General features: G+C 40.9%; 1 protein-coding gene across 1 annotated transcript; it reads left to right on the top strand.

Moving 5' to 3' along the window:
* The first annotated feature begins 4,314 nt into the window (after nucleotides 1-4,314).
* On the top strand, nucleotides 4,315-8,867 carry fezf2 (FEZ family zinc finger 2). The gene is made up of 5 exons (XM_058631723.1): nucleotides 4,315-4,415; nucleotides 4,716-5,627; nucleotides 5,976-6,110; nucleotides 6,235-6,367; nucleotides 8,069-8,867. The coding sequence occupies exons 2-5, from the start codon at nucleotides 4,839-4,841 to the stop codon at nucleotides 8,308-8,310; spliced, it is 1,299 nt and encodes a 432-aa protein (XP_058487706.1). The 5' UTR covers nucleotides 4,315-4,415; nucleotides 4,716-4,838; the 3' UTR covers nucleotides 8,311-8,867.
* The last annotated feature ends 2,380 nt before the right edge of the window (nucleotides 8,868-11,247 follow it).

Genomic DNA, 11,247 nt, shown 5'->3' with positions numbered 1-11,247 from the left:
AGTATTCCTTTAAATAAATAATGCTGTACATGTGTGATACATGAAAATACACAGTACATGAAAAGTTTCTGCACATCGGCGAAACACTTTCATCCTCATGCCATGGTTCCGTGTGAATGAAGTGACAAATGTACTCACACGTGGAAGCTCAAAGTTGCAATCTGCCCCATCAGAGGGCTTTTTTTCTTTTTTTTTATCACTACAGACTTTTTGACATGTCACAGTGGGGGAAACACATATATCACTAATTACATTAACATTAGCTCCATCCTCCCGGACCCTGACAGCTTTACAGCTAAGACTTCCGCACTCCTGAATTATTATTCACACCTTTTTCTCCTGTTAAACATAGAGTCTGCAGTGAAAAGGTCCAGTGAAATTGAATATGTGCTTAATGAATTCATTAGGGAGTCATTTCACTGCACCGCTGCCACGAAAACATTTCTAAGAGGAAAACTGTGGGTTGTTTCTGCATCCACTCACAACTAGTGCTTAAGGTACTAAATGTTGCCTGTTGGGTACAAAATAACTGCGGGGAAATATTGAGGTGCTACTGGAGGCTTGGGGATGTTAAAAATGTAATGAATGTGATGAAAATCACACCTAAACTCAAGCAGCACTTGCACACACTGGGCAGGATTTTAAGTATCTCACAAAGTGGTGGATTATTTGTGCAGCGCAGCAATGAGAGCACTGTCTGAAATCGCTTCCTCATAGTAATTATATATGTATATTATATATACATTCTGTACTGCATTTAGTGTCTGATTCTCTCTTTTAGCCATGTGCTGACAAATGACTAAAAGCTTTGGAACCTAACGTTTCAACCCCAGATAATGTTCAGAATATTGTCCTCAACATATGGCAAACATAATGGGAGATTGTCTCAAACCATTTCCATCAAGTGGTACAGTTTAGTTCAGTTTGGTATCTCCAGCAATTACTTGCATTTCCATTGTCAAACATTGAGAAAGGTACCGAAATAAATGATCCATATGCCCCATTTTTTGGCACCCCTTGAAAGGGTACCAAGGAGAGTGGTCCGGTGCCCACTGGGTGGAGCTAAACACACTGCAATCTATTGATTGGTCGACAGAGAACCATCGCTTACGTGTGACAGAAGGGAAAAACGGCAGTGTTTTTCCTTGTAGCCTGCAGCCTTCGCTCAAACAAAGCTTGTCTTCTTATTGTTATACAGCCACATGTCAAGAAGAAACAACACAGAACGCTGAATGTCCGCCATTGTTGCCCTTTGTTTTTTTATTTGCTCTTTGTTTATTGATGAGCTACTGTGGCGTACTAGTATGGCTTTTATGCTATTTACCTAGCTGATGCATATTATATAAATAGTCATTGATGTATCCGGCCCACAAGCCCTGCGGTGGAAGCAAAAGTCATATCTAGGTCCAAACCGCACCATGCACTTTACCTCTTGGAGGAAACAGGGCTTAAGTCAAATGCTTTCACAACAGCAGGAGAGGAGCAGTCTTTGGAGAATCCAAATGATCGAGCATGCAGAAGGCAGGACACTGGGACACTGGCTGTGGATTATCCAGAATTTCCCCTGCTGTGTTTTCACAAGAGCTCACTCAGCGTTTATCTCAGCTTAGGCTAGGGAGCCCGAATCTCTGGAAAAGGGCTGGAGTGACTTGTACAGACATTTGCATTCACACATACACCCCCTCTGGACAGTTTTTCCAAAGAATCTCCGAAGAGTTCAGTGAATCACTGGATGCAACCATAAAGGACTTAATAAATGTGACATTTATAAAAATGACTTATTGTCAAATGAAACGCAATTAAGGTGGAACTTCGCAAGTCTGGTCTGCTTTTCACCTCTTTCTCTAAGGTTTTCTCTGTTTTGCCGGCTCTGCCACGATGAACGTCTAAAATAATGCTATCGCTGCTTTGATTTTATACAGTGCCCTAAAGCAATTTGTATTTCTTGCGAGACTTCACGAGACCTCTGATTTCAGGCCGGAGACCCTCATCTTGCAAGTTTGGATTTCCACTAAAGGACATTATAGGGGGAGTGGAGACAGCCTCCCCAGTCTCCCCGTAACAAGCCATTCAACCATCATAATGACTCAGAAGTTGTTCAATTAGGGTAAAAATACATCATAGTTCCACTTTAAATTACAAAGTAAGTCGCAGGAAAGCAGCACGACACGGTTGATATAAATATGTTTAAATGTATCCAAATTCATTGTCTAAAATAGGTGTACTGCTTCAAAAAATTAGTTTTGCAACATCCAGACAGTGCTTATGACAAGCACATGCCTACAGGCAAGAAGCAAGAGTCATTTAAATCAATGTCTGAGCTAATTGCTGTTAGAGCTAAATACAGAGGCCTGGGTTTTAAGCAACAGGATCAATGTTTATTGTGTGGATGATCTGACAATTGTGCCTGAATAAACTCAAATTAGAGTATTTCTGCGCCATTTCCATATGAGTAGCAGCAGGACAATGGACTTTAATCCTTCCATGCTGAGATGCAGGTGTAAAACAAAACAGACCTGGGACGTTTTTAAGGTTATTAACAGGAAATCTAGTGTTGTAGGACAGCGGCATGCTGTGCTAAGTATGGTACTACATCCATATAGGGCTGGAGGTAAATCATCACCTCCCTCCACCAGCAGTGTAACAGGAACTGTCTGTGATTAGAGATAGAAGTTCTATAAGCAGCAACTTTGTGATAACAGAGGGGAAAAAAACATACTTTCAGTAACTTTACACGCAATCCAATGGTGGGTTTATGAATGTTGACCAAAGCTCTGAGCAGGCTTAAGCAAAAGAATAAGTGAATAAATAGAAAATAGAAAAGGCTAAATTAGATAATTGAAATATTGCATCAACCAAAATTGAAAGCCAGTGTGTCTTTAGCGGTGATTTAAATTTTTCTATGGTCTGAAGAGGAATTGGTTAGTGTTCCATATATTAGGGACCACCACTCAAAAGGTCACCTCTGACTTTTTTTTTTTTTTTTTTTTTCAATCTTGCAACATCCAGGAAAAAAATCTGCCTTCGCTGGCCTATTTAAATCTTAAAAAGCAACAATGCAATGTTCAAATCTGTCGTGGATTTCACACGGAACTATGGAGAGTGGTTAGCACTGAATTGCTGTGGTAATTTTTTCACATGAATAATAACAATAATAATTATAATTATAATTATAATAAAACAAATGTGCATATGTGTGTGTCTTTTCCTTTCATGTTAGAACCTGCCCTTAACTGTAGATGTATATATATAGATATATTTTATATATATCTATAGATCTATATATTTATATATCTATATCTATAAATATATATGTGTATATATATATATATATATACATACATATATATATATATACATATATATATATATATATACATACATATATATATACTTAAAGATATAGATATATAAATGTGTACACACACAAAGTGTTAACCCCCCCCCCCCCCCTTCTAACTTGTTGGGGAGTCCCCTCAGGTAAAATGGCCTGCAAACACATGAATTGAACGCGGCCCTTGTGGCGAATAGAGGAGAGTCTGCTGCTCATTGTGACCCGCACACAACACAGTGGATTCCAGCAAACTTCTTGTATGCCTCTTTAGAGCAAATGCCTCTCTTTTCATTTGTCCTTGTAAACCTCTGGCCAAGCTAAGTCTTTTCTCTCTCTCCCCTCTTTAATCCGTCCTTCTATTTCAGGAAGAAAAAAAAAACACAAAACCAGGTTCACGCAGTGCTTTAGTGGCTAAAAGTGAAAGAGCTTGTGTTTTTTCTTTCCTCTTTTTTTCCCCTTCTCCACCTCCTCCTCCTCCTCCTCCTCCTCCCTGCGCTGAGTTGAGCCTTGAATCGCTTTTGGAAAATTGCTTCTTTTGAATAGAGGGAATTGGAGGAACAACGTTTAATAGGATCCAAAGGGAGTCTTCGCTCTTAAACAGGTGGAAATTGGACGTCCTCGAATTTATACCAACAGTGTGAAAGTATATAAGCCGGCGTGGAAAAGGAGGGATCCCATCTCTGGGGATTAGCAGCTTTTCTCCTGAGTAAAGTAAAAAAAAAAAAAAAAAATCCTAAACTGAAAAAGAAAAGGGCTACTGTGCAAGGAAAACGATGAGACCGTGCGTGCATATAATACGCATGAATGACACACTGTTTAAACACTTTCACTCATTTTAAAGTTGCATTCTGATATCACAGGTGACATGTTACACTGTGTGTCGCCTATATGCAGTTCGTTCACTCCCTTGCTGAGGTTCCTGTGACGCGCGCCTTGATAAGCAGGCCTCCCTGTCACTCATGAGGAGTTGGGTGTCAGGAGACAGTGATCCGCGCTGAGGAGGAGGAGGAGGAGGCTGCAGCCAACATGTGACAGAGCGCAGTCGCCTGGTTTCTCCACACCCATCTGACCAATAAACGAGGTAAAACTTCACGCTCTCTCTCATTCTCCACCAGCTCATCACAGCATCTTTATTTTTTTTCTGTCCCTCCTCCTCCTCCTCCTCTCCTTCGTCGTCTTCTTCTTCTTCTTCTTCTTCTTAACGAGCTCTGTAATGTCCTGTTAATTTTGTGTGCACTAGTTAATGAGCATTAATCCATCACCCCTGGATGCTATTGTTGCGGCGGGGGGGTTGGCCATTTGGATGCAAATGCATGACACAGTGACAGCAAGGTGCTTATTAAACTGATGTGTCCTCCTGTCTTGTCTGCTGGGAGCTCAGGAGAGTGAAAAGACTGCGGGGCAGCTGCAGAAGAGCGGGACGGACTTTGTTGCTCACACTAAGTTCTGCTGCTGCTGCTGCTGCAAAGGAAAACAACAACAACAACAACAATAACAGCAAAAAATGGCAAGTTCTGCCTCTCTGGAGACGGTGATGCCCTGCGGTAGGACCGGACCGTCCGCGGCGCCCAAGACCTTGGCCTTCTCCATAGACCGGATCATGTCCAAAAACTCGGAGCCGAAAGGGAATGCGGAGGAGCGCGCAGAGGGAAGGAAGGTGCTGGGGCTGTGCTGCCCGATCCCCTGCATGATCCCACTGCAGCCCTTCAGTTACGACCTCCAGGCGAAGGCGCTGATGAACTACTCGGAGCTGTGGAGAGCCAGTTTCAGGGGAACTTTTTGCGGTTCCGCAGCATCTCCATGCAAAGGGAACTGCGGCATGTGCGGCAAAGCGGAGGCGAGTCTGAAGCAGCCGCTGCTGACATCGTCGCCTGGGAGCCGGGGTGTGGTGAAGCCGCAGGTGTTGCACCAGGCTGTGGCCGCAGTGCCCAGCAGCGGCTCCCTCTACTATCTCAACTACCTGGACTCTGCGTACCAGCAGTCCGAGCTGCTGGCCGGACACTGGGTCTCCAGCCCACACGCGCAGGCCTCAGCTCTTTCCGCGCACCACAGACTCTTGCTGCTGGAGAACGCCAAGTTGGCGGCGGTCGGTGCCGCCGAAAAGCTGCCCACACCTCAGTACCCGCACAAGGAGCATCTGCCCGGGCAGCTGGACCAGATCGTGAAGGAGAACCAGCATCATCACCACGGTCTGGTCGCAGAGAAGAACGGCGTCAAGACGCACAACAAGCTGAGCGGCAGCGGCACCGCGGACGGGAAACCCAAGAACTTCACGTGTGAAGTGTGTGGAAAGGTAAAGTTTTTACATTAGTCTCTTGTTAAATCCACATTTTTTTTAATAAGCTCATAATTTTGTAGTAAAATATATTTGTTTTTCTCCAATTAAAACGAAAATTAAATTGGAATATATGACATTACTTTTGTAGTAAAAGTAACGGAGCGTATTTGTTATTGTTTAAAGAAAAAACAACGCACAGCACACGAAAGTAAACAATACAACTGCCTTTCAACAAAAGTGCATAAGGAAAAATAAATTGGAATCATTTAGTTGGAGATTGTGAGCCATCAGCCTACTACTTTAAAAATAAAATAATTCAGAATAATAACCGTACAGTTTTTGTGTTTTGTTATTTTTGTGCAGGTTTTTAACGCGCATTACAACCTGACCAGACACATGCCGGTGCACACCGGGGCTCGGCCTTTCGTGTGCAAAGTATGCGGCAAAGGATTCCGACAGGCCAGCACTCTGTGCAGACACAAGATCATCCACACACAGGTGAGCCGCCGCAAAACCTCCTCCATCACCATTGCTTTCTCGTCTCATTTATACCTATTTTTTAGGTATAAATTCACCCCATTTTACGTATATTTATTTGTATTTTATTTTTATTTTTGTAAAGGAAAAGCCCCATAAATGTAACCAGTGCGGGAAGGCGTTCAACAGAAGCTCGACGCTCAACACGCACGTGCGGATCCACGCAGGGTACAAACCGTTCGTGTGCGAGTTCTGCGGGAAAGGCTTCCACCAGAAAGGTACAGGAACCACATTTACACACCACATGACATGTAATGCTTTAAAACGAACTCCAAAAATTATTGTTGATTATTAATAACACAAAAAAATCTAATTCAGCTTTATTTTCGGTCTTGCACTGTTAATTGTAAAACAATTCTATCCACCATTAATAATTTAAATAAGTCATGTGAACGTGCAAGTTATTTAACGACATGTTGTCACTTAAAGAAAGATTTAATTCAGTGTGAAAATCTCTGTTTTGGGTTTATTTTCATTCATTCATTGATCTATTTGGTATTTCAACACTATAATGTCACTCTTGTTTTTATTGTGTTGCTATTTTCCTGTGCATAAAGGTGCAGATGATTTATGGAAACTATTTATTGTGTGTGATTTGGGATGAGGATTGTTTTTCTTAACAATGACAGCTGATGTTCAACATCCCTATATTTGTGTGAGGGTGCAAGCATGCATTGCTTGAGTATAAATTAAAGATGCAGTTCAGGGCAAACAAAAAAAAGAAAAGAATATAAAGTGCAGGGAAATTCATGCATGTGAAGGAATCTTCAGAGTTTGGTGTTTGTCGTCTGCTGGATCAAATATTATCAGGGCTGAAAGCATCACCATATGCTGCAGCTCTCAGTTGTCTGTGAGGGTAATGAAAGGGGAAATAATTGCAGGGCCCCGTCGGTGAGCATGAAGCGATCAGTGGAAATAGGACATGTCACTTTACACAGACTAATTCTCCCTTCAAGACAGCAGCATTTGCTCTGGGTCAGCTGCTTAGACCCCGGCCAAGTTGGGAATCGGGGCTTTTTTTTTAATTTGTTGAGTTGTTGCCGTACTTGATTTTGACAAAGTTTGACAACTTCTTGACTTCGGCACACAAAATCCTGATTAATGAAGGCCGGGCAGAGCACAGAGATGGAGGAGGCTCTGTAACTCCACAGTGAACTATTGACCTTAGTGAGGAAAAGAAAAGTGAGGAAGAGAAGTTTTCTCTTGTTTTTTAATCCTCACGAGACTCAGTGTCTCAATGTTCTCCTTTAAACTGTCCATCTTTTCTAGTTATTTCAGTGGGGGAGATTTTTATTTTTAATTTAATTTAAAGCCACACAATTTCCTTTGATTTGTCCTATTTGTTTAATTACACCAAAATGTGGTGCATTCACAGTAAAAAATATACCCTAATGTGTGGTTGGGTTTTTAAATTCAATCAAATTGTTTTGTTGTTAACCCAGAAACCTTTAGAGATGTTTGATGCAATTCACGTTAAATAATCCAGATGCTTTCAATGACCTCAAGATAAATAAGATGTTGATGGCTCTATGGTTTCTACAGAACATTCTACAGAGGAATGGTCATAGTTCCATGATGGAGCACTGACGCTGTTCAATACTAGTTATACATTTTGATTTATACTCCATTCTGATCCGACTTTATTTCCTAGAATGTACCAATGCATTTCCACACAGAAAATGTAAATGCAATTGTGTGTAATTGTCACTTCACCATCGCATGGTTGTGATGTGATTTATTGTAATGTTATTGCATGGAACGGTATAGTTATACTGCAAATAATTCTAAAAAAAAAAAAAAGTCATGACACTCTATGGATAAATAATTGTAATATCATGAAAATAACAAGTGCTTCTTCAGTCAAATCACCCACATCTTTCCTGCTTGTGCTGATCATTTCTATTTTTTTTTTTTGTCAGGAAACTACAAGAACCACAAGCTGACGCACAGCGGGGAGAAGCAGTACAAGTGCTCCATCTGCAACAAGGCCTTCCACCAGATCTACAACCTGACCTTTCACATGCACACACACAACGACAAGAAGCCCTTCACCTGCAGCACCTGTGGCAAAGGCTTCTGCCGCAACTTTGACCTGAAGAAACACATAAGGAAGCTGCACGACAACGTCTTCTCTGAGGCGTCCAGAACGCTGCAGAGCTGAGGACCACATGCCTCCTAAAAACTGGACAATGTTCTGGTTGCGACTGTGGCCCTGCATATGCTGAACAATGTCTGTCGAGGTTAAAGAGACAAGATGGGGATGTCCAATACAATTACACATCAGCCCCGAACGTGTGGTAATCTGGGATGTAGGATCCTTCTCAAGTGTAACCAGCCGGGACTCTGAATAAAGACCAGAGAAGAAGACACAACGTCAGACACTTAAGACAGGTCTCATTCTGTAGGAATGTTAGAGTTTGTCCAGTCCAGAATTTCATCCTGCCAGTTACAAGCGTCAAACAGAAGGATGCAGTATCTGTCTCCCTCATGGAGGTGTAAATAATAGGTTATGGAGATGATAAAAATAATAATAATAATAATAATAAAACATGTTATTTAAATGTGAATTGTCTGGGGAATGCATTACCATGTTTGTATTTCAAAGAAATAAATGTGGGGAAAATGTGAATAATTAAGTTATAACTTAAAATGGAAAATTGAATGTTTGAGCCATGTTTTTGAAGGCATTTGAAAATAAAACCAAATATTATGTTACAAGTCTTGCCGAGTATATGTTCAGAGAAAGGCATTTTTCTGAGGTGATTGGTGCAAAACATTAAGAGTTTTTTTTTTTTCTTTTAAAATAAAATGACAGGCATACACAAGTCAGGAAGCAAAGCAAAACACTGAGATACATTATCCCAATAATGATAAAAACAAAGATAAGACAATACATACATATTTTATTTACTTTCTTTTTACCATTTTGAAGTGAAGGGGATTTTGTTCCTATTTTTATTAATGAAAATGTATGTATTAGCTGTGTTAATCAACCCTCAACGTACTAGGTTCAAAATACCACTGCATACATGCATCGACTGTGATCCACAATATTTTCTTTTTTACTTTTGTCACTACTTCCGCACTGTGGTGCTGCAAACTAAAATACACCAGAGATGAGCTTTTAGCTTCAATATGAGGATTTTGTTGAAAATATTCCAAAAAATACAACTGTTAGATGAAGAACAAGGATGAATCCACCAAATGAAAGCCTGCAAAGCGTCATATTTTGTGTGCAACATGCATCTGTTTTATTTGCGTGTGCTGTCACAAAGCCACATATAGACACAGTGTGGCCCTAGTGTATGCTCTGCAGCCACTTTGCTTCACCATTTATTGACAGGCACGATCTTAATACTGCAGCATTTACACTTGACTCTGGCGTAATGATCACAGATAACACGGGCCCTTGAAAACGAATTACATTAATCAGATAAACGGCCTCGGGAGGCTTTGATAGCTGTGTGTGTGTGTGTGTGCGTCGCATCCGGAGCCGCTCATCAGAACAGGAGATAATGGAGCACTCAGGCCGCAGCTCCTCATCTGGGCCTCTGCGTTAATAGAGCACAAGTTATTCTCGACACGGCTCCTGGAACAATATTATCCCTGCACACATTCTGTCGAGAGGCAGATCCGTGCGCCCAAATGGCGCTCCACCTATTAACAGCCAATTAGCGCTGAGCCGGGCCAGGCCGGGCCTGCAGTAGCCTGGCAGGGCTAATATTGCCAGATGAATGCCTCGCTCTGAACCGATTTCATCAGGCTGCAGACAAAATGTGTGGAAACAAGAAAAATCTGTCAACTTAAATAAAAGTGACTTCAAATAAATAGAATACGTTTTCTCGATGGTATTTTTCCACACTTTATTGATTACAGAAAACTATTCCAAACTGCATTGTTGGCAGGTAAATATAGTATTAAGAGGAAAATACTGATGATTTACACTAAAATAGTAATAAAAATAATAATAATATTATATAATATGATAATACATATTTTCAATTCAGTCATTTGCTATAAAATGATACAGTAAAATATTGTGAAATGTATTTACTGAATATATACAACTATTTTACAGTGTACGCTAAATGATATATCTGCAATGTGAAGCTTGAGATCTACCTATGATGAAGCCTCATAAGCTAATTAAATTGCTGACATGACATTCATTATAAGTCACAAACAATTATTACCTCCTCATATGAATCTTTTTAAACCTGGGGATGTGTTTTAAAATAAGGATGTTTTTTATTTTTTTTGCATTTCAACATAAAACTTCCTCACTGATGCAGGGTATTGCCAAATAGTGAGACTGCACCAATGTTTCATAACTTATTTAGTAATATACTGTATAATGCAGCCTAATTATGAACCATGGAGCCCAAGCCTGCATGGTTTCTTATTTACTTTATTTTCACATTTGTTTCATTATCTGTCAATAACATTGACTCTATTTCAGGTTTGTCATTTTGTGGCTCCAGAGTCAAAGTTTGACAATACATGTATTGTAAATAAAAACATTTACCCTCATTTACCTGTTAAATCCTAAAAGAATAGGGCACTCTGCTCTATTTCCAGTGACAGACTGGCGCAAATAAAAATGGGGATTTCCACAAATATAAGTCATAAAAAAAATTACAATCAAATCCAAAGCATGATTTTAGTATGTTTTAAACTGCACACTGACGGAAACATGCAAACATGACACCAGTGACTGAAAGCCAGGTGAGTGTTCTCACACATTCTTCTGCATCACAGAATCCGCAAACATGCACGTTCACTCTTAAACATCAGCAGCCTGTTTAAGTTTAACACAACAATGCGCGTGTGTGGTGAGAAACAGACGTGTGTGAGTGTGTGAGAGTGTGTGTAGACTGCGGGGCATGAACAACGTCAGGGCTGTTGCTGCAGTAAACAACCTAAGGCGAGCAGGTTGTCCTTTTCTCTGCACTCACTCTCTCTCTCTCTCTCTCTCTCTCTGTGTGTCTCTCCTGCACCTCTCAGCATCTGAGCAACCGCCGCCACATCCACAAACACGTTAATTGACGAACGGGAGCATTAATTAAGGCGCGCGCGCACGCGGGCTGGTAGCGGAGGG

The sequence above is a fragment of the Solea solea genome, chromosome 6 (assembly GCF_958295425.1).
Source record: "Solea solea chromosome 6, fSolSol10.1, whole genome shotgun sequence".
Classification (NCBI taxonomy): domain Eukaryota; kingdom Metazoa; phylum Chordata; class Actinopteri; order Pleuronectiformes; family Soleidae; genus Solea; species Solea solea.
The sequence above is the reverse complement of the archived record's forward strand: the minus strand, read 5'-3'. Positions and strand labels throughout refer to the sequence as shown.